This window comes from Marmota marmota, unplaced genomic scaffold, assembly GCF_001458135.2.
Source record: "Marmota marmota marmota unplaced genomic scaffold, marMar, whole genome shotgun sequence".
NCBI lineage: Eukaryota > Metazoa > Chordata > Mammalia > Rodentia > Sciuridae > Marmota > Marmota marmota.
This window is the reverse complement of record NW_026000229.1, coordinates 36,603,692-36,628,058: the sequence shown is the minus strand read 5'-3', so window position 1 is coordinate 36,628,058 and position 24,367 is coordinate 36,603,692. Positions and strand designations below refer to the sequence as shown.

The 24,367-nt window shown below is 53.1% G+C and overlaps 1 protein-coding gene across 1 annotated transcript in view; it reads right to left on the bottom strand.

The window, feature by feature from the left end:
• Positions 1-23,510, bottom strand: part of Sptbn5 (spectrin beta, non-erythrocytic 5) — a 48,573-nt gene extending 25,063 nt beyond the window's left edge. The window contains 25 exon segments of the mRNA XM_048793061.1: positions 180-394; positions 772-936; positions 1,387-1,557; positions 2,246-2,374; positions 2,508-2,618; positions 2,797-3,037; positions 4,079-4,366; positions 4,693-4,932; positions 5,135-5,265; positions 5,760-5,912; positions 6,550-6,693; positions 6,775-6,863; positions 7,752-7,884; positions 9,270-9,281; positions 9,284-9,529; positions 9,623-9,823; positions 9,958-10,111; positions 10,361-10,599; positions 10,718-10,856; positions 13,220-13,851; positions 14,698-14,926; positions 15,402-15,559; positions 17,662-17,778; positions 20,754-20,921; positions 21,125-23,510. Coding sequence (XP_048649018.1) covers positions 180-394; positions 772-936; positions 1,387-1,557; positions 2,246-2,374; positions 2,508-2,618; positions 2,797-3,037; positions 4,079-4,366; positions 4,693-4,932; positions 5,135-5,265; positions 5,760-5,912; positions 6,550-6,693; positions 6,775-6,863; positions 7,752-7,884; positions 9,270-9,281; positions 9,284-9,529; positions 9,623-9,823; positions 9,958-10,111; positions 10,361-10,599; positions 10,718-10,856; positions 13,220-13,851; positions 14,698-14,926; positions 15,402-15,559; positions 17,662-17,778; positions 20,754-20,921; positions 21,125-21,403 — 4,784 coding nt within the window. The 5' untranslated portion in view covers positions 21,404-23,510.
• Positions 23,511-24,367: the final 857 nt, after the last annotated feature.

Sequence of the window (24,367 nt, the reverse complement as noted above, 5' to 3'; positions counted from 1 at the left end):
ATGCCTACTGGGATCTCTGATCCTCCTACCCCAGAACATCTCCACTCAGAAAGAAAGGAGGTTTGGACATCCAGGTCACATAGTTGACACACTTTTGGCCTTTGGGTTAACAAAGGATGAGTGAGAGGACACAGCAGGGTGAAGACAGAACAGAGGTCACTCTGTGGACAGGGACTCACCTCTGTTGGTACTTCTGGATCTCCTCTAGGATGGTCTGGGAAGTGACCACACTATGGGCCTGGGAGATGAGGGTAGCCATCTTGCTGCCCAGTGCCTGCCTTTCATTCTCCAATTGGCAATGCTGTTTCTGCAGCCTTCGGATTGAACACAGGTTGGACCCCATTTCTGCACTCTTCAGGACTCCCTCTAGCTGCTCCATCTTTTCCTTGGCATCCTGAGTAGGGCCACAGGGGTATATTAGGCTTTCCATTATAGCACAGCAGATGAGACTCAGGTCTTACAATACCAGACTCACCAGGGACCTATCGCTGTCATCCCCAACCTGCAGTGCCCATACACTGTTCCCTGGCCCCTCATGCTTCTTTCTTTCTGGAGGACTCAAGTTGTTGACCACACATGGAAACAGAAGAGCCACTCTGGCCTTCTGATGGGTAAAGCCATGCTCAATTTGCTGTGGGCCAGAGGCCTCCACAGGTTACAGGACTTCATGGTGCCATTCTAGAGGCAGTAGAACACCCAGACTCCTTCCCTCTGCCTTCTGTCTTGCCTACTCCCACCCAGCCCCAGCCCAGCAAGTCTCCCTCCTGTAACCTGCAGCAGTCCCAGGAGCTGTTCCTGCTGTCTAGCCTGCTGAAGCGCATCCCCACGCTCTGCCATCTTGCGATTCAACTCCTCCCACTTGTGCCCCAGGCCCTGAAGCCTGGACTGTATGTCTTCCTGGGCATGCGGAATGCGGCACAATAGCTCACTCCCAGCCTGGATCACAGAGACAAAGGCACAAGGCAATTTTCTGGGTTGCTGGACCACAGCAGGCTGGACCCAGGGGATAGGGGGGCAGGTGACAGGCTTCAAGCTGCTTTCCACAGGTTGTCTGGACTCCAGCAGTTCATGTGTCCCCTACCTAGCTATAGGCAGAGGAAAGAGGGCGAGTAGAGTCGGGTGAGCAGGCCCAAGTGGAAGGTAGGGAAGAGCTTTGTTCTGGCGAAGGGGCAGGCTCTGAGGCTTGTCCTGGAGAGTGGAGGGAGCAGGGGTGGTGGCAGCTTTCTATGTTGGTTTGGGTGCCAAGCAAAGGAACACCCAGCCGAGTGAAGGAGGTAATTAGAATTGACTGATTCCATGGTAATTAGAATTGACTCTTCTTTCAATGACTGTGCTCCATGAAAACGCGTAGGCTAGTGTGGACTGTCTCAATGTAGTATCCCCCACCTGTTGCAGGTCCTCCATATGCCCACGGGTGGCTATCAGCTCCCTCTCAACTGCTTCATGCCGCCTGAGTTTCCGCAGAATGCTGCTGGGTACTTGGGAGGGCTCACGTGCTGCCACTGACCACTTCTCCTCCATCCACAGCATCAGCTCCACCACGTCCTGCTTCCATTCCTGCCCCCAAACCAGGAATGCTCAACAACCAGAGGGTGGTTATCATGGCCTGGGGACAAGGATGGTGCAAGGACCTACCTATATAAGGGGGGCCTCAGGGACCCCTGTGGGGAAAGCAAGACCCACAGCCAATTTTGGAGCATGAGGGAGATGGAGCCTGAAGTTACTGCTCAACAAATTGGGGACAGGAATACTGTGCCCAGATAGGAGGAGTGCCTTCAGGTTCCCACTCCTCTAGCCAACATCAGGTCATGTTTGGCCACCTTGCTCTGATAGGCCAAAGCTCTGGGAGGCCCGTGGCCTGGCCCAGCCTAGAGCTGTTCTGGAACTGAACAAATATTCACAGAACCACAGTCTGGTCTTGCATGACCCATGTAAAACCCTAGAGTGTGCCAGAAACTCAGGGAAAGGGGATAGCAGGGTGAGGCAGTGGTGGGTTAGTCAAGGGGCCTGCACTTTAGGCCTGGCCCAGTCTCAGACAGCCAAGTGGCCACACTTCATTATCCTCATCAGGAAACACCTGAGGCACAGAGCCTGCCTCTCAGGAGGTGCTGCAAGGAGGGATGATGTGATGTGTGGGAAGAGTGCTCTGTAAGCGGAAATGCTCCCCGTCGTCACACGGTTAGCACACAGGTGGACTCTCAGGCACTGATCTTGGGAGGCCTCCTATACCCAGAGAGCCCCTTACCTGAAGCTGGAGGGAAGCCAGCAGCTGCCCTCTCCTCTGTTCACTCCTCTCCTGGACTCTGGTCCACTGTACCTGGACACTCTGCAGCTTCTCTCTGACCCTGGAGGTGGGGGAGGGGAGGGCTCCTCTCTGCCCTGAGGCCCACCCAGCCCAGGTACACCCCTCTGCTTTCCTACTCTCCAGCCAGCACAGCAGTCTGCACAGGAGGAGAAAAAATGGCAGGCCAGGCTCACCTGGGCGCAGCAGGATGTTTGTTCTGAACTAGCTTCTTGCCATGGGCCTGCAGAGCCTCTGCTTGAAGGTGCAGGGTTCCCAGGAGCCACCCAAAGGCCTGGTGTTGCTGCAGCAGGCTCTGGGCCTCCCTCACATCTTCCTAGGGTATAGAAACCTGAAGTCATTCCTGGGAGGACGAGGGCAGCACCATCTCACCCACCATGGACCCAGGGGCCTCGTGCCCAGCTGGGCTTCTGGGCTCAAGGAGGTGAACTCCCTCCAGTGATGGGGGATTGATAACCCAGTAACAACCCAGTTCCATATCCCTGGTTCCATACCCCCAGGTTGTCCAGGCACAGGAAGGCCTTGTGGTTGGCACAGGTGGCAATGAAACCATCCACTTCTTGGCTAAACCTGTGCAACTGCAGTCCCTCCCACAGCCTCTGCTGTCTCTGCTCCCATGCAGCCTTCAGCTCCTGGCCACAGTGGCCCAGGAGCCGCAGAGCACTGGCCACCTCTTGGGAATGTGGGGAGTCCAAGGCTGCCATGGTCATGCCCTGAGCTTCCAGCTGCTGTAACCTGTCCAGGACAATAGGCAGAGGTTCAACCCCTATCTGGCTCCTCTCCCAGCTTCCTCCTCTCTCATCTCCATGCTTCCTTCACGGTGGAGCTCTGATGTGAGGGTAACTGGCAGGAGGGGTCTGCCAATCAGTTCACCTGTCCCATGGGACAGCCATACCTGGGTTCATGAAGGACGCAGTGAATGTAATGGGCCCAGCACAGTGCTTAGGACCCAACAGTTCCAAGCTCTCTGCCATGCCACACCTTCACTCCTGTTGACCATCCTCTAAATGTGGCTGGCTAATGGCCAATGCCAAAGCAAGTGAACCTGTTGGGGCAGCACAACTAACAGAGACAGACCACTCAAACCACATGTCTGCCTGCATCCAGGGCCACTGCAAGCCCACATGGAGCCTTTGCACAAGTAGGACAGGTGATCCTTTTAACTGGGTGCAGTCATACAGCTGGGGAATAGGTGACACCATTGTGAGAAGTAGAAAAAAAAAAACTTCTACTTCCTGTGAGCTGCTGCAGCCCTGAACCAGGTAATGGGGTGTGGCAATCAGAGAGAGGGCAGATGTATCTCAGGGTCTGTTTGACATCTGCCAAGCTCCTGAAGACTGGCCCACAGCCTGAGCACTGCATGTGGTGGCCCTGCCTGTTGGGCCATCACATCATCCCTGCAGGAGGACAGGCATCACTATACCAAGGAGGCAGGTACTATAGTTTATGGATGGATTCTGAGCCATTTGACTCCAGGGCCCACAGGGCGGCCTCATCCAGAATGCAGCGCTAGATTGCCCTGATGGGGTGGCATCTATTAACTCACCTGGAGGGGCATGTGGGCCTGCACAGCATAGAGCCTCCCAGGCAGCTCAATGTCCTGGGGCTTCCCCAAAGTCTATGGGCTTCCTGACCTGAGCCTAGGTCCCTCCTGTAAACCTGCCTCAGGTATCACTCCCCCAGTGACCACACTGCTTCCTGCTCTCCTTTTCTGGGCTCGAGGCCCTCAGGCTTCACCCAGCCTGAAGTGCACCCTGCCTGCCCTCCCTTCCTGACCTTTCTTGCTGCAGGTGGATCTCCTCCTGCAGCTCTCCATGTTTCTTCAGCAGCCGCTGGCCTGAGGCTGTATCCACCAACTCCTCCTCGTGGCACAGTCGAGCCTGGATACCCTCTGCCCACAGCAGCAATTGCTGGCTCTCCTTCAGGAAGCTCTGCCAGGCTCGAGCCTCAGCCCACACCCGGTTCTGTTGGGTCACCTGCCCCTGTGCTTTCTTCAGCAGGCCCTGCAGCATCCCCATCTGTTCCTGCAGGCCTTGGCTCTCTGCAGGGCCTAACTCCTCCACCCTGGGAGACAGGCAACTGCATAGTCAGTGCCCTATCCTGGGCCCTGTGTTCCATACATATGTCATCTGCTCAGTCTTGTATTCCCCAGGAAAGTGTTAACAACTCTGAATGCCCACTCCACCCTGACTTAGGGGCAGCATGGACACATGGCTCTTTCTTTCCCCAAGAGCACTCTCATGCTGTCTCCCACCTCTGCCCAGGAGGTGGGAGACAGCATGAGGATGTGCTTCTTCCCATCCCAGGTTCTGTCCCCTTCCTCATTGCATTGCCTTGCTCAGACCTCCCTCTGACTTTACCGCCTCCCAGGGCACTGTCACGAGTCATACTTTACAGCTACTCTCTGGAGGTAGTGGATCCTCTTCTCCAGAACCAGGACCTTCTGCTGGCTCAGCTGCAGGGCACAGTGACTGGCCTCAGAGCTCTCTAGCTCCAGGGCCTCCAGTTGGAGTAGAACGTCCTGCAGCTGGGCCTGTGTGTGTCCATATTCCTGCAGAAAACTGCGCACTTCCATGCTGTGTGCCAGCTGCAGGCCCTTCTCCTTCTTCAGGGCCTCTAGCTGGCCCCACCTGGGCAGAGGGCACAGGGATGTCTCTATCACAAGGACACCTTCCCATCCATTTTGAGGCCCTGACCAGAACCTTTTATGACAAGCTGATAGATTGGCTATCCCCTGCCCTCTCGTCCCTGTCTCTGACACTGTCATTATAGGAGGCACCAGACCTTACCTCCACCCTGTCCACATCACCTGGCACTCCCCCTCATTTTTACCTCTGGTGCAGGTCCTCTTGTTGACGCTGGATTTTTGTGGAGTCCCCAGGACATCTCTGTTTCAGTTGCTCAGCAGAGCTGTTGATCTCAGCCCAGTGGCCCTTTCTCACAGCCAGGGCAAAGAGGAAGTTCTGGAGAGAATGAGGACCCAGGCCTCTGTTTTTTTCTTTTTTTCGTGGTACTTGGAGATTGAACCCAGGGGTGCTCTACCACTGACCTACATCCCCAACATCCCCCCCCCCTTTTTTTTTAAATTTGAGACAGGGTCTCACTAAATTGCCCAGGCTGACTTTGAACTTGCAATCCTCTTGCCCTGGCCTCCTAAGGCTGGGATTATAGGCATATGCCACCACTCCCAGCCTCTGGAGTGGGGGGGTTGTTTCCTTTCAATAGGACTATGAAGAACGTCTGACAAGCTCCGACATTGAGATGCTTATGTTGCTTGCCTCTGGAAGGGCATAACTCCAAGTCCTTAACCTTCAGGGTCTATTTATTATCCCTGCTCCCCTCCCAGACAGGACCTCAGTTAACATGGGGACCTGGAGCACATGACTAACAGGGAGGCAGGAGCAAGGCGAGGAAGGACTGAACACTCCAGGCCCCTCTTGGCTTCAAGGAGCTGTACCTTATATTTGGACTGCATGATTTCCAAGTCGTTGGCCTGCGGCTGCAGCATTTGGAACAGCACAGTCTGCTCCTCTAGCCAGGATTGGAGCTCCCCACAGGAGTGGTAGAAGCCAAAGAGAGCCACTGCCTCCTCCAACCGGGCCCTGCGGAGCTGAGAAGAGGTGGGCTGAGTGAGGATTGGATGAGGGTCAGTGCCTGCTACAGGGCATTCAGAGCAGATCCAGAGGGTGTACCTCTCCACCCAAGCCCACCAGCATTTGCTAAGGCCAGAAGGTGTCTTTGCCAATGCTTGGCCCCATGTCCTCTCACAGAGGGAAACATAAGAGGTTAGGTTTGGTGTAAGCTCATAGGTCAAATCCACATTTCCCTGTGGGCTTTGGCTCTGCCCAGGCAGCCCCGCTTGCTTCTCCGGGCTCTCTGCTAGCCATTGCCGGCCTGGCATCTGTGTTCCAGGCACTCTGGCTTTGGCGTCCTCATCAAGCTTACTCCTGGCCTTTGCTCAGGTTCTGGCCTACTTCACAAAGGTTGCCTTCTCTCTGCTTCTCCTTGTTCAAGTCTCAGTTTAAATGTCTTTCCCTTGTTAGTGACTTTCCTGACCCCCACGTTGACTTGGGCTCCCCTTTCATGGGCTCCCATCTTACTGCATCCATATACAGATTTGTCAACTTATGCTCAGCCATGACATAAATTTCTTGAGGCAGGAAGCATGTCAGTCACTGATCAGTCCTTTGGGATGGAGACACAGGGGCTAGTGGTTTGATGAACAATTTTTGAACAAGGAACATTACCTCTGCCAGAGCCCGCAGACTCTCATAGTCCTGGCTTAAGTGGTCCTGTGTCTGGAGAATGGTGTTGGGGTCAAAATCAAGGTCAGACTCATCAGAGAGAGCCATGCTTGGACCTTTCCCTGGAGGGCTCAGGGAAGACACCACCTGTGCAGATATAGAGCAGTCTGTCCACATGGGGCTCCAACCAAGCTGCAGAGGCCTTGGTTGGTGGGGGGGCAGTTGTACCTGGGGATCCTGATCCATGCCATGGCTGATGGGCACCTTGGCTTGGCATTCTCCCCAGTCCTTCAGCTCAGGGGTGTCCAGGGCCACTTCTGAGAGCCAGGTAAGCCTTGGTCCTGTGGGAGTACAGTCTGCGAGCACTGCTCAGGGCCCGCTCCTCTTCTCTACCCAGAGGCTCACATTGGGGATAGATGGGGGTTATTTATTATTTAGTGCTTCCCTGTGCCTGACCCTATGTAACTTAGGACCTATCCAGGGGCTCACAAACCTCTCAGAACTGCAAGGCTCACAGACTCAGAGCAGGTAGGACACTATCCTGGGATGTCTGTAGGTAGGCGGAGAATGTATCATGTGAAATAAGTAATATAGGTGTCTGTGGGGGAGGGGGAGCCGGAATGGTGTGGGGTATTGGAAAAGATTTTAAGGACAAGGTAGAGCCCCAGTAGGCCCTGCCAGAAAAGAAACATTTGCAGAGGGGAAGACAAGGTGGCTGGGGTAGTAGAAGCTTGGAAGAGAAGACTGGGGAAACAGGCTGGTGCGCCTCCTTAGGGATGGATAAGTACCCAGTCTGTGCCATATTTTACCTCTGTCCCTGGGCAAGGGTTGACAGCAGTGGCAGCTTCAGCCCAAGCTGCTCAGGACTAGGTTGAGGGGATGAAAGAAAAGGACGAGAAAGGGAGAAAGATCAAGAACTAGAGGGTGGGAGAAGGGGAACTCAAGAGAATTTCAAGCTGGACAAGACCTACATGACCATCTCATTTAAACTTCGCTGGTGTGAAACCACCTCCCCATGGCTGCCTAGTGACAGGAACTCACACCCCTGGGCATTCCAGTGCTGTCTCTGAGTAGCCCAAATTGGCCTCCCCTAAATTTCTTCCCTTCAGTTGTTGGATGTTCCAGAGAGCCACCACACAGAATATGTTTAATCTCTTCATTCATGACAGCCTGTTAAGGCTCCTATATGGCTCTTGACCTCATACCTTTGGAGGCAAAGTGCATCTGGCCCTGGGGGCATGGGTGCTGGCTGGCTGGTGTTGCTAAGATTTGGGACCCATTCTGGGGTCTCCCAATTGTCTCTTCATCAATCCTGCTCCAGCATTCTGAGGGCTCCTCCTGCATGGAGATGCAAAGGCTCTGCTCAGGTGCCTAATGGCTCTACCCCTCAGCAGAAGGAACAGTTCTGCATTTGCCATTCAGCATTGGGCAAAGCAAAGGTCTAAAATGCCAGGGGTCAGGCAGGACCTCTCCATCATTGCCAGCACAGGCTGGTCAACAGAGGACACAAAAAAGAGATAAGGATGCTCCCGTTCATTCATTTAAACAATTAAAAACTAGAAAAGCCAGACACACACAATAGGAAGAACCCATATTTTTGTCCTATACCTAAAGAGTTATGTATTAGTATAGCATCACAGAAATACAGTGTGGATGGGGTAGATACAGCTCAGGACAGGAAGTCAGGAGACTGTCTGGTAGGGATAACTACATGTTCTTAGTAACCTGGACCCTCTGAACCATGGTTATGTCATCTGTAAAGAGAGGGGGTTGGACCAGACCATTGGTGATATACTATGAATTAATTTTTTTAAAAAATAATTATGTTATCCAGGGAATAAACACAAAAGAAAAGGGAAAGATGGGCCTTTCAGACCTGGGAGTGGGACATGGAGCTTCCTTGGAGCTCAGGGTAGAGGAGTGGAGCATGAACAGAGAGTCTAGGGGCCTCCTTAGCTTCATTGTGAGCTACAAGCAATTTCCTTCCTTCCTTCCTTCCTTCCTTCCTTCCTCCCTCCCTCCCTCCCTTCCTTCCACTGGGAATTGAACGCGGGGGGTACTTCACACTGAGCTACATCCTCAGCCACTTTTTATTTTTTTTAACTTTTGAGACAGTGTCTTGCTAAGATGTTCAGGGCGTTGCTAAGTTGCTGAGGCTTGCCTCAACTTGAGATACTCTTGCCTCACTCAGCCTCCTGAATTGCTGGAATTACAGGTCTGCACCACTGCTTCCAGCGACAAGCAAGGTTTCTTGGAATAGGACAGAACTCAGCAACCCACTACACATGCTTTTGGATACTAGGGGCTCAGTGAACTGAGGAAGAGGTTTCAGAGCAGTCTGGTGCAGTGATTAGACCATCCAACAAAACCCACAAGGGCCGTCAGGTGAGAGAGACTATAAGGGCTTAAGGGTCACTTTAGGTCTGGTGGTGAAAATAAAAGGGACATTCCTGGAGGAACTTGCTTAACGCTCCGGCATTGTGCTGAGCAAAGTGAGCCAAACCCAGTTGTACTAGGATGACCTCGATTCTCTGGGCAGACACGATTCTACTTCAGGTCTTAGTCAGCAGGCGACCTGCCTAAGGATGGAGGGACACGCCTACGCCCACGCCCAAGGGAAGGACAGGATTCCCGGGCCAGGCCCACAAAGACCCTCCATTTGTCGCCCTCTGTGGCCCACGGGCGGTGGAATATGGGACTTAGGTGCCGAGCAGAAACTACACATTTGGTCTTGGAAGCGCACAAGTCTAAGTCCCTTCCCAGTCTTGGCGCGCACCCTGAGTGACGCCCGAGCTGCGGCGGCCCGCGCTTGCTCGTCCAGCCGGGACAACTCGGCTGCGAAGGAGCGCACGGCGCGCTCCAGTCGCTGGTGGCGCAGTAGCATGGCCTCGGCTGCCGCCTGGTCCTCCCCACAAAACGCAGTCTCCAGCTCCTGCCGCCGTTCGCGCAGCCACGCAGCCCCTTCCGCAGCGTCAGCCAAATACTGAGGGGAGGAGGGCGGGGCTGAGCACAGGCAGGTGCCCTCCCCGGCCCCGCCCCGGCCCCGCCCCCTGACTGGAACGCCCCACTTCTCTACCTGCCGTAAAAGCAGGGATGTGTGCAGCCTCAAACCCCTCTTCTCCAACCTAGTCCAGATCAGCTGCCACTCTCTTTGCACGGCCTCGGCCCGCTCCCTGGGATCCGGCTGCGTCGAGGATCCGCGGGCGCTGAAGTCGCACCCCCTCTTCACGAGGTCCACGCACACAGCCTGGTGGCGGTGGAGTTTGGCTTCGAGGGCCTAGAGGGCAAGGCCCGGTTGAGGTGGGGAAGCTTGGTGATGGGAAGGAAAGGAGAGGGGGCTGAGTTCCCAAGCCAGATGGGTGAGGAAAAGGTGTGGATCCACAGGGAGCGAGGGAGCGAGGGAGTGAGCACCTTGTGTTTCTGCAGGGTGACTGAGATCTGACTGAGGTCCCCTCCCAGGGACAAATTCTCCACCTGCTGTCTAAGTTCTCTCAAGCAGGCCTCCTCCTCCTCACAGTTGTTCAGGAATTCTGCCCATTGTTGGGTCTGCTCCAGCATAGCCCGCCTGGGAGACAGACAGCAAGGGCCACCAAGAGACTTCGGGTGTCGTGGGGCATGGGGAGGGAGTTCCCTGGGGGTCCTTAGACAGGACTTTTTTTCCCCCTGTAAGACTCAATAGGTGAGACAGAGGCCTTGGGACAGAGGGTCATTTTAGAGGAGGTTGTCAGGCGAACAGTATTTTAGTCTGGGCAGGAGATAATTGGGGTTACAGAAAAGTTCCAAAGAAGGTTGAGGAGTTAGGTCAGACTCTTACCTGTCCCTGACAAGAGACATCAGGTTCTGGTAGAGCTGGGCCACTGATTCAGCCTTGGCTTTGACCTGCAGCATCTCTACACTGGTGACCAGGGAGGAGTACAGCTCTGCAGTCTGATGGGCAAGATGGCTCACATGGGCCTCATGGGTGGAGACCTGGGCCTCTAGCAGGTCATGTCTCTGAAGCAGCTCCACTACTTCTGCCAGATGCTGTGTACAGGTCATGGAGCTGGCTGGCACCTGACCAGAGATAAGTGGTCATTGCAGTCTTAAGGTGCTGCATTCCTGTGAGCACCAGTGCTGGGGAAAGACCCTCACTCTACTGTGTTCCCCAGAGGTTGGCTGGTCCTGTGCCCACCTGCAGCTCCCGGAGCTGGTCAGAGGCAGCCTCCACCTCTTGCAGAAGGCTTAACACAGCCTGCACACCTGTCATCTGCTTCCTGTGCTCCTGTAGATGCTGAAGGAGTCTTTTCCAGCGCTGTGTGATCTTCTCATGCCTGGAAGACACAAGAATGAAGGAAGTTTCCAGAAGGCTGGGGCAGAGAAGCCACCTCAGGTTAGTAGTGGGGCTTGGCTGCCCTGGAGGATTTGGACCTCTGAGGCTGGAGGCAGGGTCTGGATGTGAACCTCTTGGTATGGGGAGACTAGGGCAATGTGTCCTGCCCTGGTTACAGGCAGAGAAGCTAAAAGAGGACCTGAAAGGTCTAGGCCTTCAGCCCCAACCCCTTCTAGTCCCTATGGCAGTTGATGGCAGCTCCATCCTTCCAGATGCTCAGACTAAAATCTTAAGTCAGTCTTCACACCCTGTAGTGGCACCCCCTCCTCCACAAAATATATTAACTGGGCTTTTCCAGAAATCTTCACCATGGCTGATTTTAGGACTGTCAGCAAAAGGGTCTCAAAAAAGAGTTCAATGTAGATAAACTTCCTATTTTTGTGTTGCCCTATTTTACTTGGCCGCTAGCCTGAAAGAAATCCGCACTCCAGGTACTGGACACCCCCTTAATAGTTTTTCACAAACATGTATCCAGTATAAGTAGTTTGTAGAAATGTGTAAACAAGGCCAAGGGCCTTGAGCTAGAGCTTCACAGAGATGTCTACATTTCTAAGATAAGTTACCAATTAGGCTGCATGGTAACAGTTGGCAGGGGGAGGAAAGAAAGGGGAGAAGAAGCTCTCCCCTTTTCAGGTGTTGTCCTTGAAGGGTTAACTTGCCCTGAACAGTGAAAGAAAAAGCTGCTTTTATGTGAACTTGTGAAAACTGTGAACTTCTGAGCCCCTCCCATTACATGCCGGGTATAAAATTCTGAAACTACCTGAACTCCGGGTTCAGAGAATTGATTACAGCAAAAGCTGTGCTCTCTGAACCTGGCTGCAGCCAAATAAAACTATTTTCTGTTATCTTTGGTGCCTTGCATCGTCTGTCTCTACAACAATCCCACTTCTGACCTGTCTCTAATTCCTGTTTGGCACTACCTTCAAATACATTCAGAATCCCACCACTGCTATTGTGCCATTGCCTCCCTTGCTCTCCACCCAGTAATAGCTTCATAACTGATCTCTCTGCTTCTGCTGCTATTCCTTCATCCTCTTCCCAACATGGCATCCAGGTGACCATTGTAAAACAAAAGTCAGTTCTGTGCTCAAGCCCTCCAAGATTTCCCATCTTTCTCGGAGTGAAAACTGCAAGGCCCAGCCTGACTTCCACTCCTCTCCCTTGCCATTGAGCTTCCCTGACCTCACCCCTGTAACTTGCTCACTTTAGTCACCATAGCATTTTTAAAAAATTTAATTTGTTCTTTTTAGTTATATATAACAGTAGATTCTATTTTGACATATCATACATACATGGAGTATAACTTCCCATTCTTGTGGTTGTACATGATATGGAATTACACTGGTTGTGTATTCATATATGAAAATAGGAAAGTTATGTCTGATTCATTCTACTGTCTTTCCCATTCCCATCCCCTCTTCCACCCCTAGCATTTATACTGTTTTTCAGACTTGCCAGGGGCAGGAACCCACCTGGGATGCTGCAATTGTTGTTTCCTCTGCCTGGGTCACTCTGTCCCCCATATCTGCATGACCAGCCCTTTCACTCCTTTCTGGTCTTTATTCAAAAGTCATCTTCCAATGACTCTCCTCCGGCCACCCAGTCTGCACCACCTCCCACAATGGCCCCTCACATTCCATTATCCTGCTTTATTTAATTCAATTAATTAATTTGGTGCTGGGGATCAAACCCAGGGCCTTGTGCATTCTAATCTCACGTTCTATCACTGAGCTACATCCCCAGACCCTACATTTTAAATCACTATCTCTCATGTTATATTTTTATTATTTGTTTTCCTTAATAGTGTGTAAGTTTGGTCTGGGGATGTGGCTCAAGCTGTAGCACGCTTGGCATGTGTACGGCCCGGGTTCGATCCTCAGCACCACATACAAACAAAGATGTTGTGTCCACCAAAAACTAAAAAATAAATATTAAAATTCTCTCTCTCTCTCTCTCTCTTAAAAAAAAAAATAGTGTGTAAGTTTCTTAAGGGGAGGGATTTTTGTTTGTTCTCTTCACTGCGAAACCTCCAGCACCTAGAATGGCACATGGGACACAGCGGATATGTGCCATAAATGCCATAATGAATGAACTAATCAGAGGCTACCTCAAAAGGACAGTGCTTTACCAAAAGGGATGAATTACTGATGGTAGAATTCCAAACATCCATGGGAGATTGATTTTTTTAGAAGGAGCCCTGATTCCATAAACCACCCCTCTCTTCCATGGCCAGGAATGGGCATGTGGAAGGGTAAGGGTGTGCCTTTCCCTTTTGTGAGGATGGTTTATAGGCTTGGGGCTCACCTGTGGGCCACATCTGCCCAGTCATGGTAGTGTTCCTGCTGGAGGATGTCTGCGATCTCAGCCAGGGCCTGGAAGCGCCCCTCCTGGGGCAGGATGCCAGCCTCCAGCATGCCCAACCTCTGGGTGGCTGCCTCCACTGTGGCTGGGCTGGCTGGCAGGGCTCTGGCGTGGTCCAGCACCTGCTCCGCATCCTTTAGAAAGCTCTCCCGGAGGGCTGCCTTGCGCTGGAAGCGACGGGCCAGTGTTTCCAGACGCTCCAGTTGTAGTAGCCTCTGCTGCAGGGCCTGGCTCCGGGCAGCCTCTGCTCGCTCTAGCCCTGCCCAGCGCTGGGACAGCTCTTCAGGGCCGAGGCCCTCCTGAGGCAGGAAGAGCCTGCGGTTCTGGGCTCGGAGTGCTGTCTGCAGCTTGAAGAGCAGGGCCTCTGTGGCCCCTCGCTGCTGCAGCCGAGGTGGTTTCTCCTGAGCACGAAAGGAGGCAAAGTCTACCAGTAGCTGGCGCATGGCAGGCAGTGAGTCTGGAAAGTCCCGCATCTCCAGTTGTGCCTGCTTCTCTGTAATCCAGTGGAGCAGGTCAGCCATGAGCTGCTGGTACTGGATCTGTAGCACCTCGGTCTCCTGGAGCTGAAGCAGGATCTGGTGGAGGGCAGAGAAAGGATCAGGCCCTGGAATAGAGGCACTCCCCTGTTGGCCTCTGGGAGCCAGCTGCTTCTCTCAGCTGAGGGTGCACTAAAGTAGGGGTCCCCCAGCTCCCAGAGAGGAGGGGGCATCACACACCCAGTTTCAGGAGTGAGTGGTCTCCTTCTCCATGACTTGGGGGCAAGACTGTGTCCTGCCTTCTTCCATCTTGTTTCACCCTTTCGCCTCACCTCTAGGGGTTGAGGGCCTTTAGGCTACTCCTCATCCTAAACATTCTTTCCCCTACCCCCACCCCAAGCATCTTAGAGTCCTTGGCCTGTATCATCTTCCCCCACTGAGACACCAACCCTGAGGGCAGCCCTCCCAGGCCTCAGCCTCTGCCATCGCGTCCAGAGAGTAAGAAAGTCCTCCAAAAACATGGAGCCCCCCAACCCAGCAGAGCCTCTTCTATGCCTGTCCTTGCAGACTCCTGGTTCTCTAGGGCTGTTAATCCCATTAGGAGCTTAACAGCCTGCAAGTGGAGGGGGAGGGGAGGGGGGGCAGGAGCAGCAGGAGCAGGCACTGCGTCCCCACTTTCCCTGTATGCCTGGCTCCATGTTGGGCCACTGAAGCTCCATTGAATACCAACCCAACAGCAGCCCTATTATCCAGGTGTTATTGTCTCCATGTTACAAATAGGAGCACAGAGGAGTTAGATGACTTGGCCAAGGCCACACAGCAAATGAATGACAAAGGAAGTTTTCAAGTTCATGTCTGCCTGACTCTGGAGATTGTGCTCATCCCACCTGTCCTCAGAGCTGTGGCTCCCTGTGGCTGGCTGGACCACCTCCCTTTGTCACCAACCTTAGCGAGTCTCTTTTGGACAGTCTGCCCCTGGTGTAGGCGGGAGAAATAGTGGTAGTAGAGGGAGACATAGGTCATGATGGAGCGCTCATCTGGCTGTAGGCTGGCCACATCCTCAGGGTCCAGCAGCTGAGCAATGCCCAGCTCTTGCTCAGCCATGTGGAAGGCATAGGTGAGGTTGTGCAGTGGGCGGTCTGGACGCAGGGAGCCATAGTCTAGCAGGTCTGGCCTGGGCAGAGAGCAGGAAGGGCTCTTCAGGAGAGTGTCCTGCTTTTTAAAATGCACATGTTCCTATTGGCCAGACCCAGCTTACTGTAAATCCATTTTCCTCTGACAGTTCTCTGAGGCCCTGGCTGAAGGATGGATAGGACTCTAATGGGACAGGAGGGTTAATTTGGCATAGAGGCCAGGTCCAGGGATGGGGGCAGAAGTTCCAAAAGGGCAGCTAATTGCCGGGGAGAAGGCAATGAAGAGAAGGGAGGGATGCAGAAAGTGAAGGCCGGGGTCAGAGGCAAATATGGCAATTCCCTGGGGAGTGTGCGGGGGGAGGGGGGTATTACACCAGGCCAGGGACTCAGTTGTCAGCCCACTCTACTTCTGGGCCCACTTCCCCTCCTCCTCCAGGAGCCAGAGCGGATATGGAAAATGGGCTGGAGAGGCCCCAGCCCTGGGTTCAGTAATTGGAGACTCAGGTCCGGCCACACCTGTGGGCATGGATAAGGGCATTAAAACCCAGCCCGTTGCTCCAGCTGCGAGAGAAGTCAGTGATGCCCACGTTGGGGTAGCCGGCTGTCTTCCTCTGGCACCAGACCAGCAGAGCTTCCTTGGCTGACAACAGGGCTGCACTGGCCCCAAACTCCTCCTGTAGGACAGGGCATGTCATCACCATGTGGGGCCAGGTGGGGGCAGCAGAGCCTGCAGACTGTGGGTGGCTCATGCTGTGATCCTACCCCACTTGGAGATGGCTCTCTTTAGAGCATCTGATTTTACCTGATGTCATCCTCAGAGATTAGAGGTAGGGGTTAGAGAGCCAAGAGTCCTTCTGATTGATTGTGCTTCTAAAGAGGCAGGGTGACTGAAAGCTGTCACCTGTCATCAGAGCAGCTAGCTTTGCATTGCAGTTGAGGACCACAATAGCAATAGCTCCTGGTTTGGGGCCCAGGCATGGTGATAACCAACCTGGGGCCTCATAGAGGCTGGGCCCTATTTGACTCCTTCTCTGTATTGTAGGCTTTCTGATGATCATCAGATAGTAGGTTCTCAGCCTGTTAGTATTTACATTCTACAGAAGACAAAGGAGGTATACTAAGAGATTGGGAAGTTGCCCAGGGCCCCAGCTGATAAAGGGATTGGCCTGGACCCCTAAACCTCCAACAGAGGACAAGAGAGCCCCCCACCTATAGTGCTCAATGCTTCAGGGACTGAGAAATGACTCGGCTGGGTTGGATTTCAAGCCCCGCCAGCCCTGCCGGGTCCTCTTTGTGGATAGTTTCCCTTATTCTTCCATCTCCATCTCCATCTCTTCCACTCAGTGCTTCTGTCTCTTGGCCCTTCATCCTCCTTCAACTTCTTTCTGCCTGCATCCCTGTCTTTCCCTTAGGGACTCCCCTTCCACTCACTCCCTGGCCCCGGTTGCCCTAAACCCTGCCTCTCCTGTTCTCATGGATGCCCTCCTGTGTTTCCCTCTCCGCCAATTCCTGTTATGAATTCAGGAGTGCAGCTGAGCAGGATTCACTTCTTCCCCTTCCTCTGACAGGAAGGATGCTGGAGACCAGCACAGGTCTGTAGAGTCATCTCAAGGATTTGGAGGCCCCTCTGCCCCAGGGAGGAGGCCAGGCCCAAGCCCCTGGGTGCTGGGCTAGGCCACAGGGGAACTAGGGCATGCTGAGATGGACTAGGAGGGAGCAGGGATGCTGGAGCCTGAGTCATCAGGGAGCAGGCCTGAGGTGGCAGCCTCCGAGGACGAGGAGTACCTGCTGTTCCCAAGGGACAAGTCTGAGGGAATATTGGGCCTCAGGATCTGGGGAGGTGAGTAGAGCTTCCTGGAAAGGTTTAGGGTCAGTTAGATGTTCATCTGCCCATTTGTTCCCCCAAACAGAGCTCAGCTTTGGAGCTGCAAGCACACAAGGCCCTGCTCCTCTGTAGCTCATAGTCATCATTTGTTTTGAAGGTCCACATGGATTTGTGCCAAATCTGTAATCTGTGGCTTTTTTTCATAGAATTTCATTTTCCAGCTTGGCTTTCCTGACCTACCAGAATCAAGTTTCAGGTGTTGTTTTGGGGATTATAAAACTTAAAAGTGATAAATATAAGAACATTATGTTTATACTCATTCCTTTTTTTTTGGTACCAGAGATTGATTGAACCCAGAGGTGCTTAACCACTGAGCCACATCCCCAACTCTTTTTATGTTTTATTTTGAGCTAAGTTGCTGAGGTGGGCTTTGAACTTGTGATCCTCCTGAGCTGATGGGATTTCAGGCAGATGTCACCATGCCTGACTGGTTTATACTCTTTCTGATCCAGTTGTTGGGGAGAAAAAGATAGAAGGGGAAAAGTCGGGGAACCATGAGGGAAATACTGTATCATTGGTCTTCTGGATACTGGGGAATTAGTGAACCTCCAGAGGTAGGACTCAACATGTTGAATTTCCCCTAGGGGTGCATTATGGTGCAATGAATATTACAGGGTTTCAATGCCAAGTAGGGAACAGTAAACAGGTGGAAAGTGTTGCTGGGAATTCACCCTGTCCCTATCTAGTGAGTGACTTGTCTCAGGTCAGGTGTGAAGCCCTGTTTCTAATTCTCAGTTCAACATATGGCAACATCTCTGACCTGGGTTCTTTACCCCTGATTGAAGAATGAATACTAATTCCAAGGATGCCAAGGATTTGTGTGGGGAACGTAGATGTGCAGTGGAACTGCGCTGTCCCCAGGCGCCTGAGGTGAGGTCATGGGACACATACCCTGTCCAAGGAGATGTGGGAAATCTGAAAACGCAGAATGATCACCCAGAGGAGTCCTAGGATGAGTGTCTGGTCTCCATCCACGATGTTCTCTGGCCCAATGAGGGGTATCGGTACCTGTGGGCAAAGTTGACTCTATAAGTCATGAAACCCATGTTCCTAAGGGACTCAGAGGAACCAAAAGTCCAGGGAGCCAGTTGTGGGATAGGAAGTCCTGAAATTCAGCCTGCCCCAGTGGGAGGTCCCCCAGGAAAAGCAGGCAGAGACAAGGCAGAAAAAGGAAGACTTTTATTTTTAGCGCTGGGAATTGAACTTAGGACCTTGCACAGGCTAGGCAACTGCTCTACTACTGAGCTACATTTCTAGCCCCCCCCTTTTAAAAACATTTTTAGTTGTAGATGGACATAATACATTTATTTAGCTATCTATCTACTTATTTATTTATTTACATGTGGTGATGAGGATCGAACTCGGTGCCTCACACATGCGAGGCAAGTGCTCTACCACTGAGCCACAACCCCAGCCCCCCAGTCCCTTTTTATTTTGTTTTGAGACAGGGTCTCACCAAGTTGCCCAGGCTGATCTGAAACATGGGATCCTCCCGTCTCAGCCTTCCAAGTCACTGGCCTGACAGGAAAGGCTTTCTGAGTGGTTAGGTCCTGGGTCTAAGCCCACCTGGGTGATCTTGCAGCCGGGTGATCTGGGCTGGACCACTGGACAGGGGATTCCCCATATGTGGGCTACAGGGAAACCTGGGCTATTGGTCACTGGTTCGGCTGGGTCATTACAGATGTGTGAGCTAAACAGACAACTCCAGTGTCTGCCTCTACCTCCAGGGGCATCTCAGGATTTCAAGGGGGTGCCTGGGTCCCTTGGGGCCACACTCAAATCTCAGTCTTCTTCATTAGGCTCTCCAACAGAGCCTATTGGAAATTTTGAGTCCCAAGCACCACAAAACCAGACTTTCTAGGGCCAGGGTTCAGGAATTTGCATTTGAACAAACACCAGGAGTGGCCATTCTGTACACTGAAGTTGAGAACCTCTGCCCTAGATCTTGCCACTTGGACAGGAGGATAGGTGAATCAAAGGGAGAAGAGGACAGAATAATTGCCAAATTTCCATAGGATCTGATCCCATTACCTTCTGGATACATCTTCTACTCTCCCAAATCATGCAGCACCAAGGCCTATAGGATTCTTATAGTCTGTGAGATTCTAAGCATGGGCCTTAAGTCCTTTGCCCTGACTGTCCCTAATGTCTGGAAATATAATCCCCCAGCTATCATCAGCATGCTTATTCACCTCTCTTTCCCAAGGCTTATTCCTCCTACCCAAATACACACGCTTGATCCCTAAGACCTGGAAGGCAAGTGGCCTTAGCTGACCACCAGCCTTGAGGGAAGAGCTGCCCCTGGGTGTTGTGTCCCTCTAAAGTATCCCCTCTCTGGGGCTGGGGATGTGGCTCAAGCGGTAGCGCGCTGGCCTGGCATGCGTGCGGTCCGGGTTCGATCCTCAGCACCACATACAAACAAAGATGTTGTGTCCGCCGATAACTAAAAAATAAATATTAAAAAATTCTCAAAAAAAAAAAAAAAAAAAGTATCCCCTCTCCATGCCCTGGCACTTCCCTCCTCTCCCTGGCACATTCATCATTTTTGTACTTGGATTTGGGGCACCTGCTTAGTGGGGTGCGGGGACTGGAGTCCGCTCCTGCCTGCTCAGTGGGGCCCATCCTACTGGCTTCATTTTTAGCGATGTTAGCTGGCAGCTTGAACTTGGTCATGATGAGAGAATTAATGCCTCGGAGATTAGCAGGACATAAACCAGTGCTTTGATTTCCCCCAGACAGTTGTAGGACGTGTCCCAGTACACAGCTGATCTGCATTCACCTAATCTGTCTCCCCTGAAACTGGGTCTGGGCTTTGCTTATCGTATCCCCAGTGTGGGCTACAGAATGCTCAGTGTGTGGCAAGGTCTCCGGCTCCATCAATGACAGCGTTCCACATTCTGCTACTTTAATGAACAGTATGTCTGGGGGCAGCTCTCTTGTCCTGTCTTGATCACTTGGCCTTGGATGTCTATGGAACCAAGGATGTCACCTTCACAGGTATCAGGGACATGCTATATATCAAAGCTTAAGGAGATCTGCAAAGCCTCTGATGAAGGCCATGGGACTCACACCCTTTCCAAGATCCTGGAGGACAGATGACTGGCTCACAGGACCTTGGACCGCATGGGAACTGGCTCTCTGTGGCTGGCAGCTTTTTGCTCTTCCAGGTGCTAGGAACTGCAGTTGCTGCCCTTCCTTCCCTTGGCTTTGGCTCTTCTCTCCCTGGTGTTCTCCAGCACACCAGGCTCCAGGGACTATAGGTGACCTCCATCAGGACTTAGGTGATGGTTCACGCACTCAGGCTCATCCTGGCCGGGCCCAACTCAGTGCCCATATCCTCCAGGACAGCCACCACACAGTCTCAGTACCCGAGGCCAGGAACCTTCCTAATTCCTGCTCCCCAATATAAACCACCCCTGTGCTGGTCATGGGAGTCCATTGTGTTCAGGAGCTCTTGCTTCTATCTCCCTGTCCTGTCCCTTTCTCTGGTGACTCAGGCTCCTCCTATTTGCTGAGGCCTTTCTTCCTGCAAGGCAGGTCCTGTACTCTCTCCCTGCCGCCTGCCTTGGTGACTGGGGCTCTTCCCCCTTTTCCCCCACTTTCCACCAGCCTCCCTTGGCCCCGTATCTGGGCTCTGCTGCCTGGTCATGGATCTTGTCTGTAAATAATTGTGGACACCTTTATGAAATAAGAAGGTTAAGAGAGCACTAAGATTCTTTCGGTGTTGGATCCTGCAGTTCTGTCTTATAGACAGTGACATTTGCAGTCCCAATAGGCTTCCTGCTATAGCCAGCTGGGTGCTCTCCAAGCCAGAGTGCTGGGCAAAGCCTTTAATGCTGCTCCTCTGTAACCCAGCTGTTCTTCCCTTAGTCAGTCCCCAGATCCTCTGCTCTACCCTGTGGCCCAGCCTAGGAAAGATGACCATCCAGTGTGTCCCTGCTGCCTGCCGGCACCACACACAGCAGCACTTCTCTGGAACCCACCTTGGCCCTGAGGAAGGCCAGAGCTCTGCTGTTGTTCTCCAGAAAATGCACACGCAGGCGGCCCCGGCTAGGCGCCGGCAGGGCCTCTCCAGAGATGAGCTCCAGCAGCCGTAGTAGGTGAGTGCCATCGGCCAGCTCTGTGTACAGGTTTTGGATCTTGATGCCCACCTGGGAAGGGGATGGGCAGGTACAGGGTCAGCTCTGCCCACCCCATCCTGGGATCCAGCAGGTGGAGGCCAGAGCAGCTGTCTAGGAGGAAGGAGATCTGCCTCAGCTCTGCTGTGGGATCCGGAGCAGCCTCAGGCCAATGAACCCACAGCCTGACCCCATGTCCACTGGCCCAAGCTGGGGGTGATCCCAGCCACACTCACCCGGCCGACCCGAAAGATGTTATTGACCCAGTTGGTGAAAGTCTTCTCCTGCATATGCGTGTGCCGAGCCTGTAGCTGGCGGATGTGGCCCATCTCGTACTCAGAAGCCATGGCAGGACCTGGACTGGGACTCGAGCTCAGGGGCTGGGCCTCTGGCTGCAGGTATCCTGTAGCCAAGGATCTCCTGGGGATTATGGGGCTGACTGGACACCAGACCTGCAGCCCTTTGGTGACAAGTGGCCTCTGGACATTTCCCAGACCCTGAAAATTGTGGGGCATGGAGCTAGGGAGGAGTGTGTGTCCTGATGTTCCCTCTGCCAGGAGTCTAGGGCCCCACCTGCCACACTGTCTCTGTGGTTGGTGGGGATTGTGGCTTGGAGCCTAGCTAGGTAAGATCTAGTCCTGGCTGCTACTTGAATGGTGTACCCCACCTTCCAGAATCTTCTCAGAGCCCCTGCTACCAGTCTTTTGACCATAGCAGATTGGCCTCCGCTCTGTGGGTTGATCAGGGCAGGTGGAAGGGAAACAGGGACTGCTCACCTTGACGATGTCCAGGTCAGGGGAGGAGGCCAAGGATGGAGATGGCAGCTAGTAAGGGCTGTGCAGCAAGGGAAGAGGCACCAGAGAGGCCTAGGGTGGAGCTGGGGCCAGGCCATAGCCCTCCTCTTGAGCCTGCTTGCTAGGGATAATGGCACACAGGCTGCATTGTCCTCCCACCTGCCTCAGGGAGTGGCCCAGAAGGGAGGGGGTGGCTCAAGAATGCTCCAGGCCCATTGCTGGGGGTCTCCTCCTTCATCTGCCACCCCCCTCCCCTGGCAGCTTTCCCTGTCATCAGGGGGTTCTGGTTCTCAGGACACAGAGGCCTTGGAAATGGCCTCTGGCGGGAACATCATGAGGGTGCTAGAGTCTGGGCAGAGCCTCTGGATGGAAGCCTGTGGACCTACTTCCCTATCTGGACTGCCGTCCTGCACCCCAAAGGGCCTCTTGGGGAGCACCTGAAGGGTGGGGCATGGGAGGATCATGCTGGCCAGCAGCCTTCTCACCCATCCCAGGAACAGCCATAGACACAGGGCATCATCAGAAGGTGGCTCTGCTTTCCTGGTCCTGGAAGAAGTGCAGCCAACCTGGCTAGGGCCTGGGGTGGGGGGTCCCTCCAGCCCAGGAGGCTACTTTCTGAAGTCCTCCCTTTTTGTGGGGGACCTGGAACTACAAATGACTATGTAAATGAGAGTCTCCTATAAAACCAGAGACTCAGCATTTACTCTTCAAGTCTCTGTAGAGCTGGCTGTGGCCTGGGGCCTGGGGGCAGGGTGGGCTCAGAGCCCATGGATGGTCTCCTATCTCCTTCCCTGGGTGACCTTGGACTGCCAGAAGGAAAGCAAGTTCTAATTGTGGTGTTTTCACACAACTGTGTGGCTAAACTCAGGGTCACAGTCTCAGGGCTGGGGGTGGGTCAGAGGGTATATAACCACAGTGACCCTGGAGGCTCTGGGAGGGGGCACAATGCTCTGTAGCCAAGGCCTGTGAGAAGAGAGCTGGGCAAGGTCAGCTCTGAAACCTTGAGCCCCTGGCAGGCAGCTGCTGAGAGGTGTGTGCTCAAAAGGGAGCTCCTCCTGCCACTGGCTGGCCTTCTGCATAGTGAGCTGAGCCCAGCTCCTTCCCTGCGGGTGGCTCAGATCCAGTCAGCAGCACTTCCACTGCTTCAGCACTGCTGTCCCTGCAGGGCCTCGTCCCCACTGCCCGATCTCAGAGCCGGATACCAAGCCTGGTTACTGTCCACAGCACCACTCTGCCCCAGGTAGGAAGACTGCTCATTACCTGCCGGGAGAAACTGGGCCTGTCAGAGCCACTTCAGTAAGGCCTTCGAGGCCTCCCTCTCACCCAGCTGCTTCTGTGGATGATGCTCCATGTCCTGGATGGTGCCAGCCATTCTCTTGGTTTAGACTGTCCTACCTTGTCCCCATCATCCACATTCTCCTGTCCTAGCAGCCCCATTTAAAGTAGTGCGTCTTCTAGGAAAACCCGTCCTACCTCCTTACCCCAGTGATGACTGGGCTTATTTCCTCTCCTGAGACCCTCGGCCTAGGAGGTATCTTGTGTGAGCACTGAGGAAGACTGAACTGCATGGTGCTTTGTACACAGATCTCGACAGAGGTTGTTTGAAGTTGTGGGATGGAGCAGGGGGGTTGCTTTTCTTTCTCCCTAGATCAACTGCACCTAAAGTCACTGCAGACCATCTCCTCTTTCGCTTTGACTGACTGCAGCTCCTGGTCAAAGAGCTTTGTTGATCAATGTCAACTTTGTTTTTTTGCGGACACAACATCTTTATTTTATGTGGTGCTGAGGATCGAACTCAGCGCCCCGCGCATGCGAGGCGAGCACGTTACCGCTTGAGCCACATCCCCAGCCCGTCAACTTTGTTTTTTTTTTGTGTGTGTGTTGTAAATAATTGAAATTTCAACAGAAATTAAACAGAAAAAAAAAAAAAGACTAAATTGGCCACATAACTGAAAAATGCAGCAGGAAGAGGATTTTAGGTGAGGTTTGATCTAGCAGCTCAAATAGTGTCACCACAGGCCACAGGTCTGGATTTCCTTTGCCTTTCTCAAAGCCTCCTTTATCTTCATGCTCCACAGGGTGGCTCCTGCCAGCCTGACGTCCCTCTCAGTGCCATTCACACTGTTGTACCAATAGGCTCACTTCTTTACATTGCAGGGTTGAAGAGAAGACAGACTCTCTTTCCCAAGAATTGGGAGGCCCTGGATCTCAGAGGCTTGAATTGGGTGACAGATCCATTTCTGAACAAATATCTGTGACTAGGGGATGGAATACTCTGGCTCAAGCCAATCAGGACCCACCCTGGAAAGAGGGGTTGGGGTCCAGCTCACCTAATTCTCATTGCTCAGCACCTAGGTTAGAAGAGGGGAGGGTTCTGTAAAGAATAGTCCAGGTCTGCATTGCTCAAACAGTATATGGTGCCAGAGGGAAAAGCCCAGATGTTCACTGTTGGTGGTGCACATCTGTGAGGCACTGCAGGAGGCAGGAGCAGTGCCAGCCGCCCGTCCTTCCAGGCAGGCCTGTGTCTCCTAGGAGCACACTCAGCAATGCCTTGTCCCCGCCTCTGAAGTGCCTACCTCCAGTCTTGGCTTTTAACCTCTCAGGTGGGGCTTGAGCCTCCTCTGTCCCTAGCTGAATGTTCCATGTATGAGTCTCTCCCTACAAAGAGGACACAGGAAGAGTTGA